Genomic DNA, 16,102 nt, shown 5'->3' on the forward strand with positions numbered 1-16,102 from the left:
CTAACTTTATGTGGCCTCATGAGGCCATCCTGTTAAGATAGAGGCTCCCCACAATATGTTTGTCCAATGCGGTCTCTCTGTGTGTGTGTGTGTGTGCGTGTGCGTGTGTGTGTGTGTGTTGTCCTGGGACAGTCTTGCGCTCCAACCAATCCTCTGCTCTGGGCCCGGGAGGCTGGGCTCTCTGCCATATTCAGAGCCTGCCCACACGTCCGCTGCCGCCCACCAGGAAGAGGAAATTAGAACCATTCCATCCTGTCACTGCTCCGCCATCAGAGCGCACGGGGAAGGGGAGAGGAGGAGCAGCGCGCACAGGGAAGGGGGAGAGAAGGAGCGCGCACGGGGAAGGGGGAGAGGAGGAGCACGCACGGGGAAGGGGGAGAGGAGGAGCGCGCACGGGGAAGGGGAGAGGAGGAGCGCGCACGGGGAAGGGGAGAGGAGGAGCAGCACGCACAGGGAAGGGGGAGAGAAGGAGCGCGCACAGGGAAGGGGAGAGGAGGAGCGCGCACGGGGAAGGGGGAGAGGAGGAGCGCGCACGGGGAAGGGGGAGAGAAGGAGCGCGCACGGGGAAGGGGGAGAGAAGGAGCAGCACGGGGAAGGGGAGAGGAGGAGCAGCACGCGGGGAAGGGGGAGAGGAGGAGCAGCGCACGGGGAAGGGGGAGAGGAGGAGCACGCATGGGGAAGGGGAGAGGAGGAGCAGCACGCACAGGGAAGGGGGAGAGAAGGAGCGCGCACAGGGAAGGGGAGAGGAGGAGCGCGCACGGGGAAGGGGGAGAGGAGGAGCGCGCACGGGGAAGGGGGAGAGAAGGAGCGCGCACGGGGAAGGGGGAGAGGAGGAGCGCGCAAGGGGAAGGGGAGAGGAGGAGCAGCGGACGGGGAAGGGGGAGAGGAGGAGCGCGCAAGGGGAAGGGGAGAGGAGGAGCAGCGCGCGGGGAAGGGGAGAGAAGGAGCGCGCACGGGGAAGGGGGAGAGAAGGAGCGCGCACGGGGAGAGGAGGAGCAGTGCACGGGGAAGGGGGAGAGGAGGAGCAGCGCACGGGGAAGGGGGAGAGAAGGAGCGCGCACGGGGAAGGGGGAGAGGAGGAGCAGCACGGGGAAGGGGGAGAGGAGGAGCGCGCAAGGGGAAGGGGAGAGGAGGAGCAGCGCGCAGGGAAGGGGGAGAGGAGGAGCAGCGCGGGGAAGGGGAGAGGAGGAGCAGCGCGGGGAAGGGGAGAGGAGGAGCAGCGCGCGGGGAAGGGGAGAGGAGGAGCAGCACGCACAGGGAAGGGGGAGAGGAGGAGCAGCACGCACGGGGAAGGGGAGAGGAGCACGCACGGGGAAGGGGAGAGGAGGAGCGCGCACAGGGAAGGGGGAGAGGAGGAGCACGCACGGGGAAGGGGAGAGGAGGAGCGCGCACAGGGAAGGGGGAGAGGAGGAGCGCGCACAGGGAAGGGGGAGAGGAGGAGCACGCACGGGGAAGGGGAGAGGAGGAGCGCGCACAGGGAAGGGGGAGAGGAGGAGCAGCACGCGGGGAAGGGGGAGAGGAGGAGCAGCACGGGGAAGGGGAGAGGAGGAGCAGCACGCGGGGAAGGGGGAGAGGAGGAGCAGCGCACGGGGAAGGGGGAGAGGAGGAGCACGCATGGGGAAGGGGAGAGGAGGAGCACGCACGGGGAAGGGGAGAGGAGGAGCAGCGCACACAAAGACACCCGACTCCAACCCAGAGCCGACGCAGAGTGGAGGGAGCCGCGGATACGAAGAGGCTCGTAGATACAGAGCCGAGCGCTTGTTGAGACGGATTAGCTAGCTAATAGGCTCGAGGAGGAGGAGGAGGAGGAGGAGGAGGGGGGGGGGGGGGTTCAACGCAAACTTACAACACAAACACATGCGTGCGCTCTCTTGCACAGTGTTCAGGGCACATGGTGCACACAAACTCTGTCCCCCACGCACACACACCCTCCAAAAAAGCAGCCTCCGGGGAGGAGCCAGGAGGAGGAAGCAGGACCTTAATAAGCACTCGGAAGACGGGTGGGATCTCTACTCCCAGCCTGACCACTCCCTCCACTGAGCTGTGTGTGTGTGTGTGTGTGTGTGTGTGCGAGGGAGTGAGGGAGTGAGGGAGACATGGGCTCGGCTTCAGGAATGGAATAGCACTCACGGCGTGCTCAGATGGGGGCGAGTGTAGAGAAGGAGAGCCAAATAAACTTTCTTCCAGATCCACCACCACCAACACAGCAGCCCCATTCACTCCCTCCCTCTCTCTCTCCCCCCCTCCCTCTCTCTCTCTCTCTCAGTTTTACTATTCTGTAGTGCTTTATTGCCGGGCCTCCGCTCCAGCCCCGATGCGCCACAGATGAGATTTCCCATGGCGCGCTTCATCCCCCTGTACAGCGGAAGACTTCCAAAGAACTATAGGTCGTCACGCAATATACTGTAGCCGCGCCGCGAGTGGGTCACGGATAAAGAACGGGGCACTTACTTTTTCAGAGGGTCGATCACGGTCTTCTGGATCTGGTTGACCTACGGTGGAACAAACAAAGTCAACATTAGATTTATTTAAATGGTAAATGGTGCATTTTTATGTAGTGCTTTTATCCAAAGCGCTTTACAATGTTGTTCCTCACATTTTTACCCATTCACTCGCACATTCAACACACTGAGGGCGGAGGCGAGGCGACCTGCTCATCGGGAGTGTGATTGATTGAAAAGTTTATTAAGAGATTGCAGAATGCGTATAATACAGTACGGCTCAATACACACAATTGTTAAGGGGATGCAGACCAGAGAAAGACTTTCGTCTTGTTTACATCAGGGTCCCCCATGTGAACGTGATGCATCACAAGAAACTACTCAACACAGTGCACCAACGTACCATCTTTAGAAAATAAACGTCTGGCAAAAACACTGTTCCTCTGAAAACGTAAAAACGGACGTACGTGGTTCATCGTCTGAGGTATTCAATTGTGTATTTCATATGGAACACTCAAAAGAAAAGGAGGGGGGGGGGGTGCTTTGCAAAGAAACTTTCATGTCGTTGACTCTTTTATATTGTACACAAGCCCCGAGGAGGAACCCTGAATATTCATCGAGCTCGCGATACAAAAAGGATGGAATCGTCAGGGGAACGGACTTGAAAGCAAAAGCCCCACTGATTTCAAGTCCTGTGGAGGGTGGGGGTTGCCTTACGAGATGAAAGTTCTTCACAAGCAAACATTTAAACAATAACAGTTTATATATTTCCCTGCATTCTCCATGCTTGCCGGAGCTGACAGGGGAGGGAAGGGAGCTAAATGGAAGTTAAACGAACATCTCATCTCGAGGCCTCCAGCCACGGCATCCCAAGTCTCGTTGGCGGAAGTTGGCAGCACGCAAATTAATAAAAGTTTTCCAGCGTCATTTACATTGCAGATTCAAAACGACTCCTAGATCTTCTATATACATCTGACGGGGGAAGCTTAACACTTTCTCCGCCAATAACGTCATACAACGGGTTTCAAGTTCATGCGAATTCTGCCAGATCACGGCGTACGACGTTATTCTGATCATATTTCATATTTTCGCCATGGTATTCATATTTCACTCACGGAGCCTTGGCTGATGCTGTGGAACTCAGCACAACTCTGCAACGCTTCAATACTGCCACCTGGTGGATGATCGGCGAGTTGCCAAACCGGATATGCCCGTTGGAGCTCGGTGCGTTTCCCAAATCCGTCCGGCCACTCGTTTATCGCCGCGGGACTCAAGACACACACTGTGGATATGGATCGTTGCCATAACTCAATAATCCACATGATTTGGGCGTGTATTAGTATTATACAAACCGGAAATGGATCGCCTCGATCCCCATCACATAACTGGGATCTGTTTGCTCCAGTATGCCCAACGGTAAGAGTAGGCCGTCGTGAGTTTCAGCATTTTTGTTTATTATTATCGATGCAAACTGCTCTGATCTATATATCACCCATACTACATAAATCATTTAACGACGATCACAGAATTATAAACGATTCCCCCCCCCCCCCCCCCCTCCGTTCACCCGCGCATGATCAGTCATAACGTTTAGGACCATGTAGGGCTGGGCGATATAACGATAACGATAAATATCGCGATATATTTTAATAATCGATATCGAATATCGAAATAAAAAAAAATCGAAAAATCGTTTTTTTTTTTTTCTTTTTTTTTTAACCTGCAACAGGGCAGTTTTAAAACCAGAGACAGTGGACAGACTTGTCTTTCTTGCCTGCAACTTAAAGTAATGGCTTTGCTTGTCCAAATGACAATACTGACCAAATTCAGATTTCTTTTTCTCTTGTCCATTTATTTTGTTTGCTTTCTAATTTAAAATACATTTTGAAACAGTCTGTACACAGTAGGCTATGTGTGCTAGCAGAACTAGACTCCAGTCACGAGTCACAGTGCACATGTGCGGTGGTTTGTCAACCAAAAAAGCGCCAAAAGATCGAAAATAAACTAGCAGAGCCAGAACTGTTCAACTCCTCTGGAGCCACAGCCAGCAGAGAAGCCGGTTTACTTTAGCTTTTAAACCAGCTGCAGCCTGAGAACTGGAGTGTGAGGGGATGTAACACTAAAGATGGCGGCAATGACAAAGAATTGCTGCAAAATAAACATACATCTGTTGATAAAAAAAAAAAAAAAAAAAAAATTATTTTTTTTTTATTTTTTTTATACTTATAACAATTCGATAATTATCGATATCGAGAAATAAAATAAAATTATCATATCGTTATCGCGATATGATTTTTTTCCATATCGCCCAGCCCTAGGACCATGTACAGTTGAAATTTTTAATATAGCGTGTATCGGCAACAAATGCCATTTGATAATGTATATATGCATTTATGCGTATATCTCACGTTCTAGGATTTACTGCAGAAAACGATAAAAACATATTTATATTCTAGGCGGTATTTTTGTATGAATGTGTGAATGAAAAAGTAAAACGTTCCTACATCCTGAACGATAGATAATCGATGTTGAATGGGCCATAGTAATGTCAATTTAGCAATACAATTTAAAAAGTTATAGCCCTGCAAAGAAGGTAAACATCTCCATAGGCTTAGACTGGTGGCAGAGATCAAACATTGATGGATATAAGCGTGGCAGAGAAAGTGTTAAGTTAACCTGGCAAACGACTGCAGCGCGGTGCGTTCGGGAGGAACACTGAGGGAGAAATGAAAGATGCACGGTGACAGCTGCATGAGGAACAGCTCCGCTAATCATATGTTCGTTCATTATTGGAAAGATAAGTAAAAAACACAAAGAAAAAAACAACAACAACAACAACAACAACAACAAGAAAGCGGATCACAGCTGTGCTTTGAGAATACCCTGACCATCTCAGAGAGAACACATACAACAACACTCGCTGCTTCACACGCAGGCAGCTTTCCAAGTACAAGATGGAGGCTTTGTGGTTTGAGGGGAAACCAGAGAACCAATAACAAATAAGTACATGGGAATTCTGTTTTACATATTCACACACACACACCCTCCTCCCTCTCATCCGCCACCCCTCCTCCCCGACTGGAGCTGCGCTGCTGCTTCTGAGGTGAGAGCAGGCAGCGAGCGGGGAGAACCACCGCGGCGGATTTGCTTAAGCATGCTGGTGCCCTCTACCCTCTACCCCTTCCCACAGAGAGGGAGGGAGGGGGGGGAGAGAGAAGGATTCCTCGGAGAGCCCAGCGGAGCCCGAGGCACAAGCAGCGGTCTCCATCAGTGAGTCACAGGGCAGAGGCCATCCCGGCACACAGGCCTCCCGAAAATACACTGCAAGATTGCAGAGGAAATCAATACCCCCTCCAAACGGAGCATCCTCCACCCGCTCCGCCGCCATCTACGCCGGGGCCCGGCTTCGGCAGCAGTGCGCCCGGCGGGCCTGCGCGCCCTCCTCGAGCCCCAGAAATAAAACACAGACCGGGGCCACTGCTGCCTTCATTATCGCTGCACGTTTTATGTAGCTAGCTCTCTCTCTCTCTCTCTCCCTTTCTCCCTCTCCCTCTCTCTCTCCCTCCCTCTCCCTGGCAGACCCCGCGGCTCAGAATCTTGTCTCAACAACGAGGAGAGCAAAGGGTGGTTTGCTTTTGTGTCTGTTTTGCTTGAGCAACCAGAGATTGGGCGGCGGTGGTGCCGTCAGAATCGACAGTGGGCTTGAAGGGAGAGCTTGAATAGCATTCTGGGCAAGAGCTGCGCTGGGTTTTGAGAACTTCAGAAAACCTGAGGTGATGTTCCAGATAAAGGGGGGGGGGGGGGGGGGGGCTGACAAAAATAGTGTCCACAATCATCGTTTTGCCTTCAGCTTGCTTTTAGCCACATTACAGAAAAAGGCATGACGCCCGGCCAAACGTGTAGAAGTCCTGGTAAGACTGAGTCGGCGCAGTGAGAATCACGAGATGACATAGTGGCGGCGATGATGACATCTCTCTACGGATCAGCATCTGTTCAAACAGGTACAACCCGTCATAACGGGACGACCCATGTGTCGTGCTCCACTGGTTCCAAGCCGCCTGGCCGGAGCGCCGTCTCGGCCACAGAACCGCACAGGGGAAATTACACTGCCGAGCCAGCCGACACCTCCACTCCTACTCACTCCACAGACAACCTGCACCTTTTGTTACCGACCCGAGGAACGCCAGCGATGTAAAAATACACAACAGCCGTGAAGAGATATCTACAGTTCAGGACTGAGTGATGGAAGTGAAAGAGGTGGATGAGGAAGGGGGTGCAAGCTCAAGTAGGGTCCGGTCAGAGAGGAGGAACCTAGTCTCCCTCGCGGTTAAGCGGAGGTCAAGGTTAGGAGAGTAGCCGGGGGGGGGGGGGGGGGGGAGCTCAGAGGAAGGCGGTGGAGGATATTGTGCTTAAAGCTACGACTTCCATCCAATTACGGACTCAAGATGACAGGAGGAGAAAGACATGGACGTAGAATGTGTGATGATGATAATAATTCCTAACACAAAGTCAGCGAGGCGTGGTAAGCAATACTGGTTAAGTATCTACTTTAGTCAAGGCTTCCAAGTTCATAAGGATGAATGAGAAAAAAAGAAAAAGAGTGAAAATGATATATCCCATCTGAGGGACGGAGAAGTGATTCCATCTCGAGAACAGTCAAAATGGCAGGCGCACTCTCCTTGGCAGACCACCAAGCCAGATTCTGGAACGAAGCAACCCCCGGGGTCACGAGCCCATGGGCGCCGTCCAACCGGCGCTCTACTTTGTCCAGTCACTCAAAATGGCTCCTGTAAAATTTGACGAGATGTGAACACAAATAGTGTGAAGGATTTGTGAGTCAAAGCTGTGCAGGAATGCAGGAGAGACTGAATGCCTGGTAGAAAGGAGAGTTAAATTTGACTCGGACCGCCTTGTTTTGTTGCACATTTAGAGCCGTGCCAAAAAAAGGATTTCTAAATACATTTTGGTTGCTGTTGTTTTTACGTCGACACTACAGTCACTGATAGAAAAGGATGAAGTCTGTCGCTTTTTACCCAATGGTTTGCAGAACTATACATGGCCAATAGCGGCGGGACCAAAAAATCTATACTGCGATAACTGCGATATATTTGTCATACTTCCGATATTGTATATTTTAAGTGACTTGCTCAAGGACACAAAGGCGCTGCCGGGAGGAGCCGGAATCGAAACTGGGAATCTTCTGATTACCAGACGACAGCTCTACCTCCTGAGCCACTGTAGCCCTCCCATTCATTCACAAACGGGAGATGGATATGAACTTGATTAATTTGTCTTTTGAGACATTTGGTTTTAGTATCATTGTCACTTTTAATAATATACAGTAGGTTATTGGCGTAACTCCCGTCAATCCATTTCCCCACCTTACCTCAATTTGGTAGATAGACTAATTAATATCTCGGCGTTGCTGAACCATTCTGACTGTTCAGTTCATTCCTATTGTTCCACTCATTAAGTGTTGCGCAAGTGTGTTGGGTACAATTAGTGATCTCCAAATGCCCTCATCAGGAAAAAAACATGGTGGAGTTCTGTGACGCAACGGCACTGAGAAAAGTAATTTATTTCACAAGTGGAATATTCAGCTGGAGGTGATGCACAGGAATGTAGGGGTTGGCAGGAAAGCGCTTTAAATGTATACCTGTTAAGTTTTCCACAAGGGGACTTACAGGCTGCAAATAGATCTGTTTACCCAGCGCTGCTGAATAATCATTTGCCACATCATGCCTCTGCTTGATAGCGGTTAGTAATTTAGCCGTACTTTGGCCTTCTGATTCTTTTGTTGTTCTAGATGTTTTGTTTGAGTCATATGCGTTACCGTGGATACAAAATAAATAAATTAAAAATACTTCAGTCGGATTAATCAACGCGATCAGTTCGATCTTTTAGGAAACATGTGGCAGTCCAGAACCGACTCAACATAATCATTGTCCAATTCATTGCAATGGATCATTGCTCAGAGTTTGCTCTCTTGATGACATCACATATTACACTCTTTGATTCAACTTTTCAGGTTTCTAGCTTTGGGAGAGTTACCTCAGTTTTAGGATTTCTTTTTTGTTTTGCTTTAAGAATGATACAGATTTTTTTAATGGCATTCTGTTTGAATGGCATTCTGTTCTCTGCCTGATCTAAGATTTCTTGTGGCATTGCAAGTTCTCTTCCTCAGGGCACTACAGTGTGAAGGGGTCACCCTCAGGGCACTACAGTCTGAAGGGGTCACCCTCAGAGCACTACAGAGTGAAGGGGTCACCCTCAGAGCACTACAGAGTGAAGGGGTCACCCTCAGGGCACTACAGAGTGAAGGGGTCACCCTCAGAGCACTACAGAGTGAAGGGGTCACCCTCAGGGCACTACAGTCTGAAGGGGTCACCCTCAGAGCACTACAGAGTGAAGGGGTCACCCTCAGGGCACTACAGAGTGAAGGGGTCACCCTCAGGGCACTACAGTCTGAAGGGGTCACCCTCAGAGCACTACAGAGTGAAGGGGTCACCCTCAGGGCACTACAGAGTGAAGGGGTCACCCTCAGGGCACTACAGTCTGAAGGGGTCACCCTCAGGGCACTACAGTGTGAAGGGGTCACCCTCAGGGCACTACAGAGTGAAGGGGTCACCCTCAGAGCACTACAGTGTGAAGGGGTCACCCTCAGGGCACTACAGTCTGAAGGGGTCACCCTCAGGGCACTACAGTGTGAAGGGGTCACCCTCAGGGCACTACAGTGTGAAGGGGTCACCCTCAGAGCACTACAGTGTGAAGGGGTCACCCTCAGGGCACTACAGTCTGAAGGGGTCACCCTCAGGGCACTACAGTCTGAAGGGGTCACCCTCAGAGCACTACAGTGTGAAGGGGTCACCCTCAGGGCACTACAGTCTGAAGGGGTCACCCTCAGGGCACTACAGTCTGAAGGGGTCACCCTCAGGGCACTACAGTGTGAAGGGGTCACCCTCAGGGCACTACAGAGTGAAGGGGTCACCCTCAGGGCACTACAGAGTGAAGGGGTCACCCTCAGAGCACTACAGAGTGAAGGGGTCACCCTCAGAGCACTACAGTGTGAAGGGGTCACCCTCAGAGCACTACAGTGTGAAGGGGTCACCCTCAGGGCACTACAGTCTGAAGGGGTCACCCTCAGGGCACTACAGAGTGAAGGGGTCACCCTCAGAGCACTACAGAGTGAAGGGGTCACCCTCAGAGCACTACAGAGTGAAGGGGTCACCCTCAGAGCACTACAGTCTGAAGGGGTCACCCTCAGAGCACTACAGAGTGAAGGGGTCACCCTCAGAGCACTACAGAGTGAAGGGGTCACCCTCAGAGCACTACAGAGTGAAGGGGTCACCCTCAGGGCACTACAGAGTGAAGGGGTCACCCTCAGAGCACTACAGAGTGAAGGGGTCACCCTCAGGGCACTACAGTGTGAAGGGGTCACCCTCAGAGCACTACAGAGTGAAGGGGTCACCCTCAGGGCACTACAGAGTGAAGGGGTCACCCTCAGGGCACTACAGAGTGAAGGGGTCACCCTCAGGGCACTACAGTGTGAAGGAGTCACCCTCAGGGCACTACAGAGTGAAGGGGTCACCCTCAGGGCACTACAGAGTGAAGGGGTCACCCTCAGAGCACTACAGAGTGAAGGGGTCACCCTCAGGGCACTACAGAGTGAAGGGGTCACCCTCAGAGCACTACAGAGTGAAGGGGTCACCCTCAGGGCACTAGAGTGTGAAGGGGTCACCCTCAGGGCACTACAGTGTGAAGGGGTCACCCTCAGGGCACTACAGTGTGAAGGGTAGGCTTTTTAACCCTTTCACTGCCACACGACAGAAGGTTAACCCTTTACTCTCACACGACCGACGGCAGTGAAAGGGTTGACCGTATGTAGTGTGGTAGTGAAAGGGTTAACCTTCTGTCGTGTGGCAGTGAAAGGGTTAACCGGCTGTCGTGTGGCAGTGAAAGGGTTAAGAGGATAAATAACATGGGGATCATCACTCTGATCCATATATACACACTACAATTTTACATTTGTGGTTTTGATGTTCTTTTCTTCCTTTTTCTCTTTGCTCATTGCTTTCCACAATTAGCCTCACTTTATAAAATGTAGGCTATTCACCCCTTTTAACTTGTCAAATCCTGTTCCACAAATTATTTCTACATTATTTTGAGATGTATTTGAGAAGATACAACATTCTATTTTTTATTTGTGATGGTATGACATTTAAATACCTATATTTTGTTACTTAGAATAATTGCAAATGGTGCAGTTTCCCCATTGACCTCCATACTGTAGTTAAATTCGAGAACTGCATTTGTGCACACATCTGCATAAGGGTAATGATTTCTCTGAAACCTCAGGAACGGGACTCAAATGCCACCTGTGACGGGGCTGTGAGTGAGCCGCAGCATATTACATTGTGTTTGATTGAATGATTGATAAGGATATGTGGAGTAGATCTCCCTTGGAAATAATATTATTTTCAGAGAACAGAATTCATAAATGCTGATCAGATCTGTTTTGCTACTTCGGCCTAGCTAGTGTGCTGTTGGAGCTGATCCCAAGCCAGCCATCTCACAGTCTGCTTCATGGTTCCGGAATGTTGAGCCTGCCTTGTCAACATTATAATAATAATAATAATAATAATAATAATAATAATAATAATAATAATAATAATAATAATAATAATAATACAACTTTATTTGTATAGCACCTTTCATACAGAAACTGCAGCTCAAAGTGCTTCACAACAGAAAAAAGACAGGCATAAAATAAGCACATAAAGTGCAGACATATAAAATTAGGATCTAACATCCCAACAGGCCACCTTGTTTATGGTTTGATTCAGTTTAAAAAATAGACAATAATAAAAAGAGTAAGATAGAATAGACAGAGTAAAATAGTGTAATAGTGCAATGCAATAAGTAGTAGAATAGAATAGACATGAAATGAGCACATAAAGTGCAGACATATAAAATCAGTTTTTTTTACAGTGCAATAAAATAGTTCTGGATTACTGTTTAACAGTTTAAAGTCGTCTTTACCTTCTCTGTTTCTGGTATCCACAGTTTAAAACCTGACGGTCTTCCCTCCTGTTTGATACCCACTTCGACCCTTCGAACCTCCCACTCAGGGCAAACCTCTCTCAGGGTGCAGTTCCCTCTCTCAGGGCGCAGTTCTAGGCCTGGGTCCTTCACTTACTCGTTGGTATAAATTGGTTAACTTTGAAAAACATTTGCACTTTTACTATACATCCTATATTTGTAAGACTTATACATGACCAAATAATTGATTGAAGCTCAAAACATTCCACAAAATGTGCCACTAGGGGTGGGACGATCCGCGTAACTATGATATGATACTGTTACGAATTTGGCCCTCAATAGCAATAATATCACAATATATTGCAAGAGATTTCATCCACGATACATCACAATATCTGTGCAACTGAAGAAGAAAAAATACCCATAAAAAGGCAAACGGCAGGCATTTTTTTTTTAAATCTATTTACAGAATTGACATGAAAGCTTATTGGATTCTTTAGTGTGCATCACAAACTGGCCAACTGTACATGAAACAATGTACAATAAATTGCATAGTGCCTCTTTAACACACTGACCACAACTTGATTATTATTAACTATTAATTATGTCCCCAACCGAAAACTGTTACCATCTGCAATAAAAATATATACATAGTCATTTATCTAATAAGAATCTTTTCAGTCTGTTCATCTCATTCCAATCATTTCTATTGCAGTAAAATTACATTGTCAAGCTAAAGAATTATTTTTTTATTTTTATTTAAATGTATCGATCATTTAACCTCTTGAGCCCTAGCCCTATTTTCTGAAAATCCGCCTAAAATACATACCTAAGTAAATGGGAGATTGCTCCACTTCTACAAGGTCCATTAGCATGTTCTTGGTATCTAGGGACATCTAGGGATCTGAGGGAATGTATTCCCAGTGTCAGAAATATTGTGTCCGTTACTAGGCTTGAGTAAATTGTGATGAAACAAAAAAGGAGAATATACATTATAATTTTTCTTTGCATCTTTGACGCAAATCATTCGTAAACAAACGTAGTGCTGAAAATATACACTTTGACTGCTGTTTTGATAGGGTTAGGGTCTTTACTTTTGGCTACATTTGAAAAAGAAACACAACATTAATTAATACGGTCTGTATTGACCGATTTATGACGAGAACAGCCCCAATTGGGGGACCCATAGAGCTTAACAGGTTAAGAGTGTTGGTTCTCTTCTCTCTAGCTTTAGGGAAGACGTTCACAAATCTAGACTGAGCCATTATGGGAATTACATCTGGCGAGTTTGTTTTAGGGTGGATTTGTGCTTTAAGTGAAGCCGCCTCTTATTGCAGGAGTTCTTTTTGACACCGGCGGGCCACAAATGCATCTAGTATCTGTGCCCCTGCATGATGAGATGAGCTGCTAAGGCCTAACAAAAAAAATGGTTTGGTTCCGGTTGCCGACCGACCCTGTCAACTTAGGTGCGACCCAAATTATTTTATGAGTAAAAAAAAATATATATATATATATATATATATATATATATTATTATTATTTTAATTTTTTTTAACAATAACGTTTAGTTAAATCTTAGTCAAAAAGTGCAGTCCATGTCAATAATGAGAATATATAAAAAGCAAGTATTTCACAATATTTGCACAGCTCTCCGACGTCAGGATATTTAGTGAGTAGTATTTAGGGTTGGCATTTTTAATACTACTATCTTTGTACATTGTACTTTTGTAGTACAGTGTCTTTGTATTTTAACCTTTAGTATTATGGATATTAAACATGCTGGCAGAGTACATGCATCCATGTTGTCGTGAACATTTTAATTAAATAAAGAAATTCCCTATCCATAGTCGCCGTGGGATTTTTTTTTTAAATAAATTCCCTACCTATCCATGGCCTTAACTGACAACCAACAGGAACCAAACAATTTATTTTGTTAGGCCTAAAGGAGCGGAGGGCTACAGATGCAGAGGACAAGAAATGGAAAGGCAGAAAGACTACAAGTCCACAGGTTATGAAATATTGACTCAAAGGAAAACATCAGACAAATCCGTTTGTTTTCTGCCTTTGAATGTTTCAAGAGAAATTAACCCCCGACGCTGACTAACGACAGTGGGAAGAGCAGAAGGAGTGAGTGAGTGAGTGAGTGAGTGAGTGAGTGAGTGAGTGAGTGAGTGAGTGAGTGAAGGCTAGTTCCGACCACCTCCGGCCAAGTCATTAAATTCATTTCCAAAAAAAGGCATATAAAATCATAACAATAAGACAAGTAAGGATAACAATCAATTAAAATATGTACAACTTGATTGACAAAGGTTGGAGATAAAAGGTTTTAAACTCTGCAACAGAGGGGAGAATCTCAAGCTTTAAGGACTGTTGGAGTTCATTCCATGAGCTAGAGGGGCATCATAGCAAAATGCTGATTTACCCTGTTCAGAGTAAACTCTGGTGACCTTAAGGACCAGCCAGTCACTAGAGTTCCATAGGTACCAAAATTATATTCCAATAATGATGTAGTATAAGGAGGTAACTTACCAATAAGGGCCTTAAAAATGTACAAATACCAGTGTTTGTTGCGCCTCTCCATCAGCGAGGACCAACCAACCTTCTCATAAAGGACACAGAGATGAGTGTCGTATCCATCATTAGTGATAATAATAATAATCAAATTTCTATAGCGCCTTTCAGGAAACCCAAGGTCGCTTTACAATCAAGAGGGCTAGGGAAAGGGGGCAAAAGGGGAAAAGGGAAAAATGGGGAGGTAAGGGATAATGAACCTAAACTAATCTAAGGGAAAAGCCTTGGTGAAGAGGTGTGTTTTGAGAGCAGTTTTGAAAGTGTCCAGGGTTGGGGCATTGTGGATTTCAGATGATGAATGATAGCCTTGAGCCTCGAGTGAGTGAGTGAGTGAGTGAGTGAGTGAGTGAGTGAGTGAGTGAGTGAGTGAGTGAGTGAGTGAGTGAGTGAGAGAGAGGGGAGGAGCAGCTGGAGTGAGTGAGTAAGTAAGTGAATGAGTGAATGAGTGAGTGAGTGATTGAGAGAGTGAGAGAGTGAGTGAGAGAGTGGTGAGTGAGTGAGTGAGTGAGTGAGTGAGTGAGTGAGTGAGTGAGTGAGTGAGTGAGTGAGTGAGTGAGTGAGTGAGTGAGTGAGTGAGTGAGTGAGTGAGTGAGTGAGTGAGTGAGTGAGTGAGAGGGGAGGAGCAGCTAGAGAGAGAGCGCTCGTGACTGACCTTCTCCTGGTTGAAGGAGTCCATCCTCTTCATGGCCGTGTCCAGGGCGTTCATGGAGTCCAGGAAGGCCTGGTCCTGCTCACACAGCGGGTTGCTGAGCAGGTCCCCTGATATCTTCACCGCTGCCTTGGACATGGCTGAGGAACACACACACAGGGGGAGCATTACTATAGAACACATTACTGTTGAAACCACTGTTCTACGTCAGCAAATGGACCGCATTCATATAGCAGCGCCGTTTATCCAAAGCGCATTACAATTTGTTCCCCACATTTTAGCCACTCTCTCACACATTCACACACACGACGAGGAGGCGACCGTGCAAGGTGCCGACCTGCTCATCGGGAGCATTTAGGGGTTAAGTGTCTTGCTCAAAGACACTTCCGACACGCTGCCCCGGGAGGAGCGGGAATCGAACCGGGAACCTCCGGATTACCACAACTACATGGGTGAGAGAAGGGGGGGATCCTATAGCCAATACAGTTGGTAGGTTGTAGGGAATGGGATGCAGCAAAATGTTTGCCTTTTTTCCAGGCAGATACTGATCAAGTTTGAGTTCAAATGCAAGTACAAAAGAGCTTACTGATCACGACACAGAGTGTAACTGACCGGAAGAGGACGGCACAACAATAATGCTGGACTTTGTCGCTGGGCTCCTCGAGAGCAAGGAGAAGTGTGGACGCTTATAAATGCTTTGTTGATTTCTTTCAACTACATGCAGCCCCATATTCTGGCTCATAGCTTTTCTGACATATCTGGTGTTGACTTTGGTTGTGGGCTGGTCGACTTCCTGACAATGAGGTCACAGAGTACCCATGTTAATGACACTCTGTCTGAGGCCCTGAGGGGTGTGTTTTGCCGCCCTCGTTATTGTGATCTACACCAATGACTGCCAGAGTACGTTTGAGTCGAGGCCCATGATCCAGTTTGCTGATAATCCGGGGGAAGGACCATGAGGTGGGCCAGGCTTGGACAGCTCCACCAAATGGTGCGATGACTCATACTTGCAACTCCATTGTCTCCACAACAAAAAAGATGCTTATCGACCCGTCACGACAAGTCCCGTCACGGCACCTACATTTATCAATGGCATAGCTGTGGAGAGTAGACAGTAAGCCAAATATGTTAATAATAAATTTAAGTTTAAAAAAAGACAGTAAGCCAACATAGGTACTTGGGCCCCATCCTGGATGACAAAATTACGTTTGTTGCCAAAACGGACTCCCATTTGCAAAAAGGCCAATCAGAGTTTTTCTTGAGAAAGTCGAAGGGTTTAACATTGATGGATTGTTTTTGAAAATGTTTTATTAATCATTCGTTGAGTAAATTTTTACTTTTGAAATGATTTGTTATTTTGGAAACCTCAGCGTGGTTAATGAAAAGCAGTTACAGAAACATT

At 47.6% G+C, this 16,102-nt stretch overlaps 1 protein-coding gene across 1 annotated transcript in view; it reads right to left on the reverse strand.

Moving 5' to 3' along the window:
* bin3 (bridging integrator 3) overlaps positions 1-16,102 on the reverse strand; it is a 131,216-nt gene that overhangs the window by 32,709 nt on the left and 82,405 nt on the right. The window contains exons 5-6 of the mRNA XM_084322774.1: positions 14,704-14,840; positions 2,452-2,492 (exon numbers count right to left, since the gene is read on the reverse strand). Coding sequence (XP_084178900.1) covers positions 2,452-2,492; positions 14,704-14,840 — 178 coding nt within the window. The remainder of the gene's footprint in view (positions 1-2,451; positions 2,493-14,703; positions 14,841-16,102) is intronic.

The sequence above is a fragment of the Notolepis coatsorum genome, assembly GCF_963971535.1.
Source record: "Notolepis coatsorum genome assembly, chromosome: 10".
Taxonomy (NCBI): domain Eukaryota; kingdom Metazoa; phylum Chordata; class Actinopteri; order Aulopiformes; family Paralepididae; genus Notolepis; species Notolepis coatsorum.